Genomic DNA, 19,450 nt, shown 5'->3' with positions numbered 1-19,450 from the left:
TGGTCGGGCTATTCACCTTCGATACGGCAGTCCGCGGAGGAAAATACGACCAACGGAATCGACCGACCGCGCCTGAAGAAACTTGAAAAAGTAAATTCTGATAACCAAATTTTACGAGAAATATCAAGCAGGGAAAAAAGTCAAAATCGACTTAGAAAGATCATCCTGCAAGTCGTTCACGGAGTTATAGCGAATAAAAGATTATATTCAAGAATAAAAGATCGTGTAAAGGAACGATCGTAAAAAAAATTTATGCTACAAACGTGATTTCTCATTATTATCGTCGCGCCGGTCGTGTTTGTAAAATGTAGAGAAACTTGGATATAAATCAGAAATCGAATAAAGATAAAGCGATGATGATGTTAAATGCAATACATAGGTATATTTATCTTAATTCAAAAATTTTCACGCAGAGTGACTTTGTGACAATCAGCAAATGTTAATACAAATATTTTGCAATAGCACACCAACGAGTACATATGTAGCTGTTGGGTGTATTATTTTGCAGAAATTCATAAACTATTATTGAGATGCTTAATAATTTGTTAATAAATTAATTTCTCTTTCTTCTCTCTTATGTGAATACAAATAAATAAATGAGCTGTAAGAAATTATAAATATACAAAAAAGATTTATATTACTTCACAAAAATATTGTACATCTCTATTGTTTTTGTATTTTACATTCTACAAATATACCAAATATATTTATGATGTACATTAAGAAATGTTTTCGTACACAAAGCATCTGAATAAAAAAAAAAACAAAAAATAAAAAAGTAGAAATATGTATCATAAGTTTACTTTTTGCTGCGTTGTTTTTTTATAACAGTATAACGCGCATAACGTTGTCGCTAACTGATATAAATATTCAAAACTCCGTGTTTCCCAATCTTCATGGAAATATACTTTTCATTATTTTTACGAATTTTTCATGTTTTTTGATTTTGTTTTTTCATATCTCAATTGATTAAAAGACTACGTTTTTTTACTCATCGCTTGAGCGTATCTGCTTGTATTACTATTATGCGCCTTTTTGTATCGTCTCCCTCAACGTCAGTGGCTGACCAAGCGAGTCTGCATGCACTTTTTCTTTTCTAACACCGCTTGAACGCAACGCATTGATGGAAATCTCACTTCAGACACCGTGCGCTCTTAACGAGCAGTAGACTGGAAAAAATGCATGACGCTATTTTTACGCATGCCCTGCGTCTTTCGTGCATTTCCATATTTCCGCCGCCGGGTCTTCATCCGTGCTTTCAGACACATACTATATCCCTTCTCTCTTTCTCTCTCTCTCTCTCTTATCGCTAATGACTCGCGTGATGGTCGTATATCTACACGAACATGTGCGCATGAGTTCGAAATAAACGAGCGATCCCTGTCGTACTTGAAGATTGATCGACTGATGCTGAGAATTTTAATTAGAAGCACTTTCATCATGTATATCAAGTGCTTGCTAAAAGCTTCAATACGCGTGCACAAATGTATTGTTTCGTATTCGTTTTGTGTCTTCTTTCTATAGTATTCATTAAATAGTAAAATATCTATTATTCCATGATCCCATTTGAAAATACTACAGAAAATCGTATTACAATGTAATATAAATAAACAGTCAGATGTAATATGTATTATTAATAGAAACTATCTTGATAAACAAAATATTTTTTAATAATTGATATGAACGTAAATATTGCAATTAAATAAAAAAATATTAATGTTGGAAAACTGACCATTATAAATATTACACCTAATTTATATTATATCAAATTACAATTACGTATCATTTATTTTGAAAGCAATATATAATTAAAATTTAAATTCCATATATTTTATAAATACATTAAACCTTTTTATAAAATCATAACTTATACACTTTTTCTAATATCTTTCTTAGTTTCAGAAATGTATTAATTTCTTCAAAAGTGTAGTTTATGAATATTTAATATTTCGAGCAAGCATTAGCGCATGACATATTTTTACTTCGACTTTATCTACTTGACATTTCTTCATTCGTATCTCTGCTCTTCCGCTTCGCTTGGAAACTTGATGTTTGATGCGCATATGCGCAAACGAGCAAACCAGCGAGACCGGTCGGTGCACTAAAACAGATTTCTCTCAGGACGAATATCCGCCTACCACGACGTAGTAAACTATTTCTCTGCGTAGAAAAGTAAATGGAAGGAAATAAAATTTCCAACTGTGAGTTTCCTATTTCGCTCTCTGTCACTGTTTTCCGGTATTATGGAGCATTGCATGTTCGCATATCTTTGCGCGGACATCCTTATTTTCTACCGACCTTCTTGAGTGTCACTGCTTCTCCATCACGCATGAAGAATTATGTGTTTGTACTATGTGAATGTCTGAATTAATTTGAGTACTTTCTGAATTAATTTTAAATATTTCTGCGGAAAGATATTTATTGTCCCCTCCCGTGCGCTTTGTCAGTGTCAAAGATTATGGAAGATTATACACTATAGAAGTCTAAGGTCTGACAATGATCAAAAGTGTGGAAAATTTTTAATAATTAAATCAAAAACACAGTAAGAGTTTAAAATATGAAAAAACACAGCAAATATTTTTATAATAAATTATGATTCATAAAATTTATTATATTTTTTACTGAATTTTTTTACTGGTGCGCCCTCATTTTCCATAATTTGTCAAAAGAGAAGTAAAAACTATAATGTGTGTGAATGTGCGCGTATAGTTTTGTCTTTTTTCTTTAGCAACGTGAATGTAGATTTACCTTAATTATAGCTTGGACATATGTGCATTTACCGCACAGTAACACCGGTGAATATGTTAGATTAGAACAATTATATGCATGCTAACCGATCGATGTCGAGAAGGTTGAAAGAAATAAGAAGGTGTATTTGAATCTTAGGCGGTAATGTGCATTAGAGCACAATCACCTCTATAAAATAATAGCGCATAATTTATCCCGTCAATTACCAAGAAAGCAATTATGAAAAGATCGCTATCGCCTCCTTTAGATGGAATTAATACTTTATGAGCGTAATGCGCCCTAATGCGACGTGTACCGCGAAATGTAAATTCGAGCGTTAACTTTTCGAGCGCCTCATCCAAGTTTCACCCGCGATTAACCCTGGAGCTTTTACGTTAAGAGCACTGGCGTTCACTCAAAGAGAAACATTTTTTTTTTATTTTTCCAATTTTCTATAATATACCAATGCACAAATCTTGGAAGCATTATGGATTATTGCAATTACGCCATGATTCATAGGATAGCATTATTCATATATTTATTATAGAATGCGCTGAAAAGGCACTCGCGTCTATGCCAATTGAAAGTGAAAGCTTTATTCATTCAAAGCTTCGTCCGGTATAAGCGGAACCTTATAACTCCATAAAATTTGAAAGGCCCCTTTTGTGAACCGCATTGGAACCATTATAATACCTCATCGTTCAATACAGAAAGGGCCATTTCCTACTTTTTTTAACGATGCAACGCGCCTAGGAATTTATCAAGCTTCATGTCTGCGCACATTATTATGTCGCTCACGTGACGAAATATATATCTCTCATCTCACTTAATCCGCCTGTTCATTATTGTGTTTTTCATCTTTTTTGTATAATGAAACAACTAACGATGCCAAAAATGGCAAAGATAAAATTAACTTGCAATTTTAATGAATTTAATATAATTGCGTATGTTATGTTTGTTAAATATAATCATTAATAATATTTAAAATGTTCTACAATATATGTAGTTATTATTCTTATATCCGTATCGTAAACAATTAAATGGAGAGAGTGAGATATGTTAAGATACATCAGTAGCAGTGATATTTGCGCTTTCTCGCAAATAAAATAAATATACAATGCAATAAATCGATACGCAAATAAATATTGTGAAATTCAGATCTATGCGTAATGAATTTTCAGTTATTCTTATTTGCATGAATTTAACAAAAGAAATATGCCGCGGAATAACGAATAAAGATGTTCTTATTCCCGTAGGAAAAGGAATTGTTATGCTTTACTCACCTTTATCGAGCGATCTGGCCAAGAGGATTGTCGGCAGGATCAGGAAGACCATGTACCACGAGAGCCGGTCCCGCATCCTCGCGAGGTTCCAAGTCCTCCTGCAAAAGAACGAAACATCCGGTTCACGTCACAGCTTTCGACTTACGACATTCTGTGCTGACTTTTGCTATGTAAAGTGCCTTTACGATGTATCCAGAACGGAACTTTACTCACATGGGGAAAACTTCGTTTATCATGCCCCAAAAAGTCGGCCGGCAACGAGAACTCCGCGAGTAGAGAAAAAAACGCGGTGGAAAAAAAAATTTAATCCTACACTGGTACAAAAAACAAAACAAAACGTACAAATAGTCCGATTCGCAACTATATTTTATCTGCGACCTAACAAAACATGTTTGTCGAATTACCAAATTTTTATTAATTGGCATATTCGTTTACCGAATTTTCATTAATTTTTATTATTCCGTTTATTTTACATTTACTGGAAAGCTGCTCTCTCCGATAATATCATTTTTCCGGTTCCAGTAATTGTAATATACAATTTGTAATACAAGAGTCAATATATTTAATAAACATTGCAAAGTATTAATTTTATTTTAAATACAAAATTATTTTAAATACAATATAGCAAAGTAATTTTTGAAAAACATATTTTTCTAATCAAGCGTGTGAAAAAGCACTTTAATTTTCATCTGCGTTTTGGATTTATTTCAAACAAACAAGATGAATTAAATAAAATCGTCCGCGCGTGCACGCGGTTTTTAACAGCATGAGGATCCAATATATTCATTTGATGTTATATAAATGAATAAAATCAAAACTCGAAGAGATAACTTGGATGTCATACACATCACATTAGTGGTGTGTATTTGGAATAAATAATACAATGTGATCGAATAATTTGCTGAGGAGAATGTAAATTGAAAAACTGCTAATAGTTCTTAATATGCAGACGTCGCATTCGCGGAATATATTCGTATTTATCTCATTGGAAGTTGCATTGCATGAAATATGCGACACGTGGTGTTTATTTTGGCACGTGCAGTGCAACGGTGTGTTTGGTGCGATGCATCAGGTCTCCGGATGAACGAGATACCGCACGTTTTTCGAAGCGCAAAACAATTTCGTACCGACGTAACGTCTCGTCTACCAGCGAGCTCAACGTGGCGCGCTGCATAGATGATAAATCCACGCCATAATACGCAGTGAAAATGAAGGACGTACATACGAAATCAATACGGCCTACATAAAGCACTACATTTAGATAATTCAGCATTATGTTCAGATATCCATGCATATTAATAATACAAAATTGCATTTTCATTGATTAATTTATTAATTGTAAAAGTTACGATTAATATTTTGATTCTACATTTTCACTTTTCACACATTAAACATTTAATGATACCAAACTGCAAATCCCGAGTTGCACAAGATGCGCCCGTCCTGAATTGTCAAAATTTAATCCAACTTTGTGTATTAAGGCATTATTGATTTTCAGTATATCACTGTTAGAAAACTACGGAAGAGAAAATTGCTGACGCGTCGCCGCTAATTTCGCGTAGTTCGTAACGGCAAAGTATGTTGTTGACACTTCGATTTTCCCGACAAACTCTTCCCAGCAATGTCACGCAGTGATTTCAAATTATTCAAGATCGATAGGTGTATATATTGCGCGCATTTTTTTGACTGTAAACATTAAAAATTTGAATAAAATTATTATAGTTTATTTCAACGATAGGAACCTTTAAATATTATAACATCAATACTTTTCACTTCTGACTGAAAACTAGAGGGATGTAATGTAGAGACACGAAACTTAATTTTTTTAAATTTCAATATTCAATTTTGTAATAACATACATTTTTTTAAGCATATTAAACAGTGACACACATTTAAAAAAATAAAAAATAACTTTTGGATTAATTTTATGTTAAAAAAATCAATTATAAATTTAGATTATTATATTTTCTAATTTATTAATAGATAAAATAAAAGTAATTGATCTTAAATTAACATTGAATATTAATTGCTTTGCAGTAATATCTGGTAATTAATAATTGCATTGTGAATAGCTATGAATATTACCATTATCAAACCAATGACGCATAAATGTTACTCATATCGTAATAAATTTCCTCTCGAAATCGCATAATGTAGATGCATAGATAAATAGCCGAAAACTATATCACTGATATTGCAGGACAAATTCTCACACAAACCATTAAAATTCGAAATTGGGGAGGACAGAAATAATAAACGGTGTTATTAATAACGTTAAGAAGTTAACGTTAATAACGTTAACAAGTTGAGATTGCGTAAAATATTACTCCCTCAAGAATCAACGGTCTAACGCATTAATTTCACAATGAGCGGGATGGAGTTAAGCTCGCGTCAGCTCGCGTAACACTCTTGTCTGTCCGAGAGTTGCGTAACGCGCAATTATACGGTCTGCACGTGCTGATTAAACCGCACGTGGAACGCTTGTGGATTCCAGGTAAATGCGTTCGTTTCTTGTGACTGTTATCCCGGTTGATTCCGGTCGCGTTAATTGGCCCGTTAAAGTTTCGCTAAGCAACGGATGCTAAACAGAACCGCGTAAAGCGAAATGAGAGATAACGTCAATAAAACCACTGTATATCGGATCAAAATATTATTGCGAATTATTCGCATTAACATTAATTTCTCATAATGTTTTTTACCAGTGAATGATAACGATTAACGAGCGAGAAGAATATTTATATTTGTTGTCATTTTTATGACGCAATACATAGTTCATATCATAATGCATAATACAATCTGGTACGCAGATATTGTACTTTTAAACAACGATATTTGTTTCTTTTTCGATATTATTTTCAATTTTACTTAAAATGTATATGTTCAGTGTTCATCTAATATTTACGTGTGCAATTTTTCGATGTTATTTTTTAAATATCAGATTTTATTTGCGCGAGTTTTATGAAAAACTTTAAATTGACTCACCCAGATTTCGATTTGAGAGCAATCAGCATTGCATGTAACTTTAGCAACAATTAATATTTATATTAAATTCTTCCGATTAAATGATTTACAAATATTACTGGTAGCGTAAATGAAAAACTCTTTTTACTCGCCTCGACAGTCTATGTAGAACCGAAACGCGCTGTGTAATAACAAAATTCTGTAGTGAGTAAATTCATTCGAGATAAGCCAGTATCAGACTGTGCTATGTTTAGCTTCATTATCAATCTCCTAATGCAGCATCTCCTATTCCATCTCCTATTCCAATATTAAATAAATGATATAAACTTTATAATATTTACGTTTCAGTATTATTAATGCACATACTCGTGCATTTAAATTTAAATTAACTTGACGCAAAGTTGGAAGTACATATAATACATACACAAGTATATAGTTTAAGTCATTTAAATAATAATTTCTACCGGCAAAAATTAAAACTTTATTAATTACACGAGAACAGATTATAACTTTAATCAAATCAAGTACGGATAGCGTTTTCACTATAAATAGTAATACTGATTTAACACTAAAATTGAAAATGTAAGCATAAAAATCAATTTTAATCTATATGTTAGTATTTTTCTATATTTCGTGGTTTATCGTAGTTTAGCCTCGCTGAAAGAGATGAAAAACTTTAGAATCCCGCTTTTGTTCAATACGCATTCTTATTAAAAACCGTAATTGCAGTTAATCCGCTATTTATCCGTGTAATCGTATTGCGTGCATCGCAAATGCCGGACGAGTTTCATTTGGCGCGCGGAAATTTGCTTTCCGCTCTCATCGGGAATAAAAGTTTAAAATATCCCGCTATCCAATTTACCGATCGACTTCGCTCGGCACGATAAACGAATAAATTTTTATTCGACGCGATTAAATTCCCGAGAGAACACGAAGGTTCGGCCAGGAAACGTTGCTGTTATCCGACGAGCGATGCGCGCCGAAAGTTTCAACGTTTCGAATCCTGGCCGGTTAACATCCCTAGTCCATCTGCCAGCGTTTTCGACGCTGCGATCCTATTTTACGTCGACCTGGATCATTGACATGCTTACTTTTAGAATTATCTTTGCGTTCGATTGGGACGATTTTATTCGCGCTAGAGCTCGCTTTCAATTTAAACTCGAACTTCGGAAAAAGTTTTCCGAGAGCTAACCGGTAGCGCGCCAGTAGATATTCACAGGAGATCGCACCGTGGAGAAGTTCGCCGAGCTTTGGTGCGGCAAGAGCGCCACGCCGCAATCGAACGAGCCAGAAATTATTGTGCGCGTTCCTAAATGTTCCCCCGAGTGAAATCTCTTGTTTAATGGAATAATAGATCATAGTTTGTAGTATTAACGTTACGTCAATATTAGCAAACAGTCGTTAACTAACGCCCGTCTATTGACGCGCGGTTTTCAGCTCTGACGATAATTCGCGATTTGTGTCTGATTCTTGTGGTGAATGGACGCAACCGCTGCCTTGTCACCTTTAATCCCGCTGGGATATTCAATTATCATCATTGATCCGATTAATATCACTGAAGGACACCTCTAACATTAATTTTGAAAACAATGCGCAGATAAATTCACAAACTGACAAATAGATACAATTGATGCATGCAAAAACTTGCATGCGCATAGAAAAGTGTATTAAGTAGCGTCAGAAATGAAGACAGAATATTCATTTAATTTTGCAGATGGCAGAATCGGATGATTTTCAATACGATCTGCAATGATTATTTTTTAAAAGTGTCTTAAAAAATATTAAAATATTTCTAATATAGTCATTAGTGCGCTGCAAAGCACAACAGCATGAGTTGCGAATAATCGCGAAATACCTACTGTAACTTTTAATTAATTAAGAGACAAGTCGAAAGTGAACTTCGAGCGAGCGTGAAGCGCGAGAAAGGTATTCGTAACAGCGTGGAATTTATTGTCCGAGTTAGAGAATTCTGGCCGTACTACTTATTTATCGAGCTCGTGCTTTATGTACCTAGTTTGAACCCCGTTCCGTTTCGAAAGTTTTTGGATCGCAACTTCTTCCAGAACGCGGCGGGAGTCATCGGTGCGTTTTTCGCTTGTAAAAGTAAATTCTTTCGGATTATCGTCTCGTAAATATCGGAAGACGGCGACCTGTTACAGACGTTACGTGTGTCGCAAAGTGTTTTCAAGTCGCCGCGCGCCGTAAAGCACTCACCATCGACACGCTAATGGCATTCCGTTTTTATCCGGCAAATGTTTACTTCCAAGCCCCTCGCTCGGCTGTTGCGCTAATGGAAGCAGCAAATTCTCGCTGGGAGAGATCTCTTTGACCCTTTCCTCTCTTACATTGAGGATCAGAGAGCCCGACAAGCAGCATCGAGTCGGTTTCCGTTGACGCACTTTGCCCATTGCCTAGTCAGATTTTCTAAAGTCACGTCCAGAGATTCAGGCCGTTAACCCATGCATGGAGCTCATGCATTCATACTAATGGTCCATTTAATGTTGTTCGTAGAGTTACAAACGTTACATTTGAATTTCATTTTAATGTTATATATATATATATGAAAGAAAGTTTCGGGCGCGTCACTTGTTTTATTTCCAACAATTCTAAAGATCAGACAGATTTGGCCATCCGCTTTTACTCACAACAGCAAACTTCCCCGCTTGGGAATTTGCATTAATTATACACTTTTGTTCCACCAAAGTGCTTTAAAGCCTTTCACTTGCTACAGTTGGAGCATTTTATTCGAGTCGTTTTCATCGTATTTATGTGCATTAAAGTGGAACAGAATTTATTGGAAAAATAACTTTCGCAGTTTTCATAAGTTTTCCTTGTAATTTTTAGCAAATAACAAATTCTACTAAATTTTTCATCTTACAGTAGACAAATCTCGTAAACAAAGATTGAATTAAATGTCGCCGAAAGAATAAAAAATGAAAATGCATCGAGCGATAAATCGTTAAAATGTTTATACGCTGCAGACATCAAAATACAAATCTATATTTTAAAAAGTTGAAAATTTTCCATCTTCGCATGGAAACTTTCGTGTTCAATAACTCGTGTCTCGCGAAGACTTTTTAATCAAGGAACTTTTCAAAGGGCTTTTAATCAGTTTTCGAGAGCGCCTGCTTTAACGGGTAAATTCTACTGGTAAAAACAAGAGAACGATTCACAACTTCCCTGCCTTTCTATTTCTAATCTAACGAGCACTGATCGTTAGTGCTTATGATTGAATGTACTTATAATTTGAGATTCTTAAACCTTCAAATCATCTTACACCTTCTGTAATTTATTATCAAGATATTTCAAAGCTTTGTACTTTATTATGTCCAAAATAGTGTCGTAATAATATTTTTCTTTAACTTTCCCGTAATGGCTTCTAAAGATAATAAACATATTTTTTTATATTATTGAATAAACAATATTATATTTTATTATACTCAGTAGAGAAACAAACAAGATCCTTAAATGCGCAAAATCGCAGAAAATAATTGTCACTTGATTAACTTTGAAAAATTATTGGAAATATCGTCAGTAATTTCGTAGCAAAATATATTGATAAGATATACATATATTGATAAAGATTCTTTGTACGAGAAAGTTAAAAGATCACCGAAATGGAAAGCAACTGCTTTGTTGGCATTTCATTCTACGAGTAACAAAGGTGCGTTTCTCGTTAAGAGAAAAACGAGTTCTGACCGAGGCTACCTGGACGGCGTCATTATTTAGTTGTTGCTTTCTCCTCATTCGTAGTGGAAATGGAAAGAGCTCCGAGATAACTTTGCGCGCTCCAAAGTCCCTCGGTAGACATTTACTCGCGTATGTTGAGTCAAATGTCTACTGGTGATAAAGAGCATTAATCCGCGAGGACGCGTCTTTCGGCGATACAAGAAACTCGGCTGGGAATGAGGGACAGCCGCGACGCGGAGGATGGCAAATCGATTGCGTCTCGTGTTGGTTTCGAACTAAATTCAACAAAAAGCAACAGAGAAGCTAAACAAGTAGCTCGCTACTTGACTTGCCTTTCCACTGGCTTCGTACATTCGTGGCGAGTTTACGCGAAGCCAATGGGAAAATAAGTCAAATAGCAAGTTACGTTCTCAACAAAACGTAACAAGAAAAGTATGCAAGTAATTTGCAGCTTCACTTGCCTCCATACTGTCTTCGCGTATTTGCGCTCTAACAACCGAAAGGCATTATAAAGTATCACAATAAGCTAATTAGAAATAAGAAATAACGATGCAACGTGTTAACGATATACAATATAATAATAATTACAATACAAATTGTTATTTCATTGTGTGAACTAAATACAAGAAGCAATCAATTACAGAATCAATTTCATTAAATAAAAAAACAGACGAATGATCTAACAATAAGATGGATTTATTTTATACAACCCGACAGTCATCGAGTGGTAGGAAAAATTGGAACGATTTTACCGTATTCCACAGTTTCCTGCTTCATGAAAGTCTTGAGGTTCGGATATTTATTGTGACAAATTCAGATACTTTCAAGGCAGAGTGATACATTTCGCCAAACTCTTGCGCTGACAGCGAGCATTTATCAAATTCGCACAGATGACGGTTGAAAAATCTTTTTATAACAGAAATTGTTTATCTCATACTTCCACAGGGCGGTAGATCTGCGAATATATGGTTATAAATGTAGCAGTCAAAGTTTCTCTTATATGCTGAATTTGATTATTTGAAATTTTATATCCATCGTATTGTCGTTACATTATCAAATTTCTTTCCAAATCAATTTCCGAAATTATCGTGTATGTTAAAATTGTTTCTTTATCATTACATCTTTTTTTATATTTTATTGTGTCTCGACTTAAGGTGGAGAGAAAAGAAGAGAGGAGGGGAGAGAAAAAGAGAGAAATAATGATACGTTGCGCGACGCCCGAGGGATGAAATAGGGTGAACAGAAGTAATCTCATCCCCAACTTTAATTCTAGTCAGAATTGTAGCTAATTATACTAATTTTCGAAAGGGCACGTTGCATAGAAACGACAGGGGTGCAACCAATGCGAGAACGAGAAAGTTAACCGAAGCGACCGAAGAGCAGAAAGGAGAGAGACGAAGAAAGCAAAAGGCAGACTTGCTGGAGGCAGATCGAAACGCCTCTTTGACTAGCTTGCGGCCCGAAGTTAAGCTTGGAAAAGTCTCTTAATCGTGCTCATCGGGGGATTGAATAACGGTGCGGAAAGTTTCTCGAACGTGCGCGAGCTAGAGGCTGTTTCCTCGGCTGCGGTGACGGCACGTGAAACTAATTATTCTTGACAAATAGCAAGTCGAGTCGCTGAAAACGCAGTGAATCATCTCGAAATAAAAAATATCTGCTAGATCGCATTTAAACAAAATAAATTCGCAATATTTTCAATTTAAATATTCCCTGTACCGTTATATATAGGTACAAGAGATTGAGTTTCATATCGCGGCAATATGATGCAGCTTGATTTTATCTTTGCGAAAATAAACAAGCGTATATAATAAGACATGCAATTGAAAGTTTTGCCCGTCCATATCATATTTTCTCGCGCTTATAATTCTTCGCAATCAGAAGACCACATCTAGAATAGAATGCACAAGACACGCGAAACAATTAATTAAAATCGCATTACTGCCGTGCGGACAAACACAGGGAGTCTTTACACCGGCAAGATGCGACTAATAGATGTCGATATAAAAATACGAAGAAACTCCGAGGAATTCGAGAAGGTAACGAAATACTTTTTCTCGTCCCTTCCATCCTTAAGGATCGTTATTCCTCAATTTCCGTAGAATCTCCCTTTGCTACCATTCTCCGCTCTCTTTCTATCTTTTGTATTCGATCCAAGTCGACCTCAATCTCGTGGACGGATCGGTCTTGTAAGCCGTCACAGGGCCGAGCTCTGAGAAATTATTCTCTATTACGATAATGAGCGGCGTGGAGGAGAAATACAGGAAAGGGATGGTGGAAGACACAGATGGGAGGAGCTGAAAGAAACTCGTGAACTAAAGAGAAAATCTTTGATTCAGATCGCAGTCAAATGGATAATCGCGAAATTAAAAATCAATAGCCCATGGCGCTTTAACATCTCGCTCGTCGAAACGATTACAAATGATTCGTGAGTGTCAATTATAGTGTTAAGCTCCGCGTCGTTCAAGTGTTGAAATGCCAAACAGCAGTCTTATCACAAGGAAAAGAATCCTTTTAGAAAATATTAATGCTGCCATTGAAGGCGGCATTTCAGGATTGAAAAAGATTAAACAAAATGCACCTACACTGCGATACACTTAACATATTCCCGTCCGTGCTAACTATCTGGGAATTCAGCACTTTTGTTAAATTTATGCCACAGAATTTAATTCCTGTCCGAGAAATATGGACGGTATGTCGACGTGGAACACATTAAAAGTTGGGTGAAACCCTTCATATTCATTTCCATGAAATTTTTAGTTCCTCTTCGCACTTGCCATAATTTCTAATTATTACACTTGCAGTAAAGAAATTTCGAATATGTTAATTAGCAGAGAAACATTTTTTTGCCGCATTGAATAAGTTAAAGTTTATCAAAATTCAAAAGTATTTTAATGGTCTAAATCATAATTATTATATAGATTTAATGTTATAATCACGTTACATCTGGCATGAATGTAATTCCTACATTCCGCGCTGTAATATTCATATCAAACAAATATCCCGACTAATAATATTATTAGAAGATAATGAAGTCGATGAACTGTGAACGGGGATCGGAGTGACGAAACGGCAATATAAGGACGAGGGGAATTTTCACGAAGGGTCTCCCGCGATCTTCATTTTATACCTTCCTTCCTTCCTTCCTGGCGTCGATTGCGCCTTTCCGCCGTGAACGCCGACGCCCACCATTTATTTAATTAATTCCATGCAATGTCTTTCCCTTCGCCCTTCAGCGGGTCGAAAAAAGGCGACGTCTATGTCGTCGCAGATACGAGGGCGGAATTCGTTAACGGGGCAAGCTCGATATCCTGTGTATCCTTGCTCGTTAAACCTCGCACGAGTAGGAGGACTCATCGAGGATGCATAGCTTGGCAAACGAAGTATCGCTTGAATAGCATTCGGCTTTTATAATTGGAAACATTTTACTTCTAATTAAGCTCATTATTTAATTGAAGCATTTCACGAATGAGCTGAATTTAATTACGGATATGTATGAAAATATATATCCAAAATAATAAAATTATTTGCATCACATAATTTCTAGATTATGTTATTAATTTTAAAGTATGTATATATTGCTGTTAATTACAGTTGAATAAAATAATAAAATATGTAATAATAAATTGTTCAGTTAAATAAATTATTTTTAAGACAAATTGTTTTGCGACACATTCAAACTTCATTTGTGGATTATTTTAAAGAATTAAAACCAATCTTTTGTAATAAAATTTAAATAAATGCTACTTTTTACTACTTCGTAATTTTTAACTTTTAATGAGTTTCAAATTAAAATTTAATCTAAAAAAGCAAAGAATAAAATTATTATTTATTTATGCCATTGTGCTAAAAAAGTATCTAACATCACTTATAAATTAAAAACTGTCTAGACGTTCAGTGTCTTGTTGAATCAAAGTTGATTATAAATTGCACAAAGAATTTTTAAATGAAAATTTTTAAACATGTGCATAATTAAACGTAATTTCTCACGATTGAAGAATTAAGAATTAATTTAATCTAAAATTGATCTTGTTATATATTGAGCAGATAGATAATAAATAAGTCAGTTAATAAGTTCAGAAATACAGTAGAATTAGATAATAAAAAACAAGAAAATTTCTTGATAAATGATTAAAATGCTACACGAAAAACAAGTTGTCGTCCGAAAATAAAACTTATTCCACTTTTGTTGGGAAAAAATGATAATATGAATGAAATATTTGCATTTTTTTAAATGATATGCTGCAAAAGTCGCTTAATACAGTCTTTTACTATTATACAACCACAACTTTCTAATAAAATCATATCCTGTATTTTTTGCAAGTATGCCAAAACAATTTGCGACGACTTCTAAGAATAAAAAAAAATAAGCAAAGTGTTCAGTATGCTGTCAAAGATGCGCACCAGTGTGCATTATGCGATAACGATACGACATCGTGCCGAGCGAATTAACGCGACGCTTAAAGAGTTGAACTAATCTTGAAATGGCTGTGCGGCAATGTTACCGCGTTTCGCTACCGGTTCGATGGTTCGAGCTGGCGGTCTCCGGTAATTGTTGAATGCATGCTTGCCAGGAAACGGACGATTTCCCGACAGAGGGATGGTTTTTCGCAGAGGCGCGCCCGCTCGTAGCATGTTACATGTTCGATGCAACTCACATCCGGAAACGCAAATGCACATCGACCGTAGCCGTACAGAAGGGGTCGTGACGTTTTAACCACGCATAGCGTGCGGTAATGCGCACTTCAACAGTCGTGTAACCGGTAGGCAGATAAATACAGGCATGGTCGATCAAATTTGGCAATTTCATTAAAACACTTCCGTCCTTGTACGCGCTTAGTGCGCGCTGATATACTCGGAAAATAATGCCGTGAAATTCAATGCATGCGAGAGCAATGGAAGGGCAATAAGTGCAAACCAATTATTATGAAGAGTCCGCAAATTTCGCGATGCGTGAGTTTTGGCTTCAACGCCCGTTTGTCCGAAAATTTGATATTATTATACATGTGAATTTATCATTTTGTAAACCGATATTATGGACAAAATTTATTAGCCACTCAAGTTGTAATTCCTCTCAATTCTGTGCATGCAATAAATGTAATGTAATATCATACTACGTCAAATTTTACCACAAGTCAATATTTTCACATATTGTCTCACCTAATAAATATATATTATATATATATATATATATATATATATATATATATATATATAATATCAATCATCATCATTGTTATATTACATAATAGTAATATATCATACTGTTACATTAATATTATAATTATTAACAACTTACATATCTTATAAGTTTTAAACTGCTTGTTAACTGCTTTCTTTTTTATTATATATTGTAAAATTTATCATCATTCTTTTAAAGACACAGCATTCTTTAGATATTGACATTTATTTGCTATATAATCTTGAAAAATTAGAGTTAACACCTTACATAATTTCGTATCATAACACGGAAGTAATATGAATAGTTGATAAGATGCTTGCACTTATTTTCTACCAAATTTCCATAAATGACCCAAATACCGTCCTTTTGGTATGTTACACGTATGTACATGAGCATAATCGCCATACCAACGCTCCAAAGAGACGAGTGCCATGCCATTGCATATGGTATGCTTGCTATGTAATAATGCAGTCGATAATACGCGTAAAAATGTAATTTCAGGTTCGGATATCTCGATATTTCATCATGGTTCAGTGAAAATTTCTGTCTAACCCGCTAATCTCTGCAAATTTTATCTTAATACATTCATGATGAAATAAGATTTTTCCTCCAAAATCTCTGAGCAGTATATCTCTCTATCAGTATTTTTTAACAAAGGAATTTTAATTATAAATTTGATATTTTAGTATAAAGATGTTATTTCTAGTTATAGTGCAATTATATATTATAAATAAAAGCTTATTTGTGTAATTTTATATATTAGAAATAAACACTTCTTATAAAAATATATTAAATAAATATTTTAAATAAGAATTATTTTCAATTTGTGTGTTGTGTGATAGAAGATAACACAAAAAAATGTAACTGTATCATTGATAGTACATAATGCTGTTAGTATGATAATATTGTTGCAAGATTTTGATATAAAATTCTGTTTGTCGTTAATAAGCATCCTATTTTGTTTATTAATTTATTTGCATACTCAGTTACTTTACTTTCATCGTTAAGTTTATATGTCTCTGTGAAACGCAAATCAATACTGCATTTTCGATGCGTGCAAGTCATATACATATGCTCTTAACGAACTTTGCTGGAGTGTACTCTGCTTCCACGTAGGAATTCCAGACGTAACTTCCCCCAAGTCGAACGCCGATGAATGGAATGATGATTTGTGGAATGAGTACCCCGCGTGATACGCACTGTTGCATTCCACTTACATCAAGTGCATCTGCAGCTCCAAGGCATTACGCCGAGAATTACAATGCGCGCGGTTTATAAAGCGGTCTGGCTTCTCGAAATGCAAATCGATTCACGTTCTATATTAAACGATAAGATCTCGTCTATTACAATTATTTATGATAAGCCAGATTGTATAACTGATCAACAGTAAGTAAATAATTATAAATTTGTGAAATACGTACATATTGTAAAGTTCTCATTGTAAGAAATATGTTCTATTTATAAATAGAGTCATCTATGAAAAATTAAAAAATTTTTGTAATTGGGAAATAATGTCAATTGAATTTGATTAACCATGTTATTTGGAAAAATGTGCGTTGCATGTAAATTTACGCAATGAATTTACTTTATTAAACCAGTTACAGCTATCGCTAAGCGCATTGCATATTCACCTATTTATCAGATTACTCATATAAACGGATGCTGAGAATGCACGATGAGCACTAATCGGAGCAATCGGCTTGACGGATATGAAAGGATTGCGCCTATTAAAGCGATTCCACAGATCGCTGGATGGCGAAGCGCAGCGGGTGTGCCATGGTCAGAAAAATCTGTCGCTTTTACTACTGCCATCTGCCATTTACATTCAACGCGCGAGGCAACTTTCAAGATATTGAATTACCTTCGTTCGCATATCAAAAAATTAAAAAAAAAACTGACCCTTAACGAGAGCGTGCAGGCGAGCGGTGCGAACAACTTCAAAAGCTCCGTTTCTCTTTCCGGGGACGCACCGAATCTCCGTTAATTATGCACCACGAAGCATTCTCGGAAGCGCGCGCGGCTTCCTGGCTTTCGAGTGAAAATCGCGGTTCTGGAGTGCTAATTAATAGAACGAAATTAGGTCGAACGTATCGCAACGTAATGCAAAGGAGAATTTCTACGTGATGTTACACCAGCATTACCTCGGATGTCCTCAATGCGGTAACATTTGAAGATGAGCACTGATGCAATTACGAATTATGGTGAATTGAAAACTGTACATTTTAATTACTGCAACGTTAAATAAAAAATCAAAATGTAAAGGTTACTCCGTAGTTTGTCTTATGCTTCATCATTATAGCATAGCTTCTCATATTATATCGTCACATATCACATATGACATTTCATATAAGATTAACTGAAGCTTATTTTCAGCTTATTAATTAAAAGTATATTGCTAATAACATCAACATTATAAAATATATAATAATTCTACCGGTTTTTTGAAATAAAAAATATTTTACATCTCTTCACACACACACACATACACATGCGTCGTATCTTTGTCTTTGCAATGTGCGTACGGAGTGCATGCGTATGGATTCTGTGTCCCCGAGATATTAATATAATTTAAATATTGGGAAATGCGTATTGAATTACGCGGACATTTATTACAGAACTCTCGTTGTAGCAGTTTCGAATATTGTGACTAATTTGCTTCGTTAATAACATGTAAATTTCTATAGCGTATTAAGACCAGCGATAAATACAGTCGCATTTCATCTACGAAGTATCCTTTGGAGTAATCGAGAAACGGATATCCGGTTGTAAGATTGAAATCGTATACCATAGATGCGTTACGGAAATGGATCAATGTCCACGCGGATGGGTAGTAGAATCCCTTGTATGCAGCCTCCTCTTATTGGGCGAGATATCTGTGTCATCGCGATATCGACCGTTGACGCGTGAATTTTAAAGCGCAATGTGCGACTGCATCGGATAAAATCGACGATTCGCTACTGGGAAGGTTGGAAAACTCGGATGACAATTTCACACGTATGTAACACGTGACAGAAAAGAAGATGCGCTTTATTTTGGAAAAAGATATTACTTTTTCACTAAATTAAAACAAAATTAAACAGCTAAATTTTGAAAAATTATGTATATATTTGATGTACCATTGCTAATATTTAATTATTTTTTATATATTTTTTTTAAAAAAAGGACATGAGTCATAAAGTCATTTTTTTCAACAGAAATATTTTTATAATATATGTATTCATACATAATGTAAATATATAAACATCTATCAAATGCAATTAAATAATAGATAAAGATAAATGTGATTCAATAACAAAATGTATAATAAACGAAACAATTACGCGTGTAATGAAATAGCGCGTTTGAAAAGAAGAAATATGAAATAAAAATAAATTTTCAAAATCCATAAATTAAAAATATTAGAAAAATAAACTCTCTCTTTGTAAAACTCAATAAAGCAAATTCACACGGAGACATAAATGTAATATGCTTCTCTAAATATACGCAGATTTATGCGCACGAATCTTTCTCAAAGAGCTCTAACTGGTGTTTCGAAATATTTATCGCCGTTTCCCGGAGAATAATAAACATTTAATTTGACGCCGCGCGTATACACGGACGAATTATTTAT

The 19,450-nt window shown here is 34.5% G+C and overlaps 1 protein-coding gene across 3 annotated transcripts in view; it reads right to left on the bottom strand.

The window, feature by feature from the left end:
- Nucleotides 1–19,450, bottom strand: part of dpr12 (defective proboscis extension response 12) — a 250,778-nt gene that overhangs the window by 125,554 nt on the left and 105,774 nt on the right. For all 3 annotated transcript variants that reach the window (XM_067355354.1, XM_067355356.1, XM_067355355.1), the window contains one exon: nt 4,011–4,108. In XM_067355354.1, the coding sequence (XP_067211455.1) occupies nt 4,011–4,086 (76 nt within the window). In that variant the 5' untranslated portion in view covers nt 4,087–4,108. The remainder of the gene's footprint in view (nt 1–4,010; nt 4,109–19,450) is intronic.

Source organism: Linepithema humile, chromosome 5, assembly GCF_040581485.1.
Source record: "Linepithema humile isolate Giens D197 chromosome 5, Lhum_UNIL_v1.0, whole genome shotgun sequence".
Taxonomy (NCBI): Eukaryota; Metazoa; Arthropoda; class Insecta; order Hymenoptera; family Formicidae; genus Linepithema; species Linepithema humile.
This window is presented reverse-complemented; position numbering and strand designations above follow the sequence as displayed.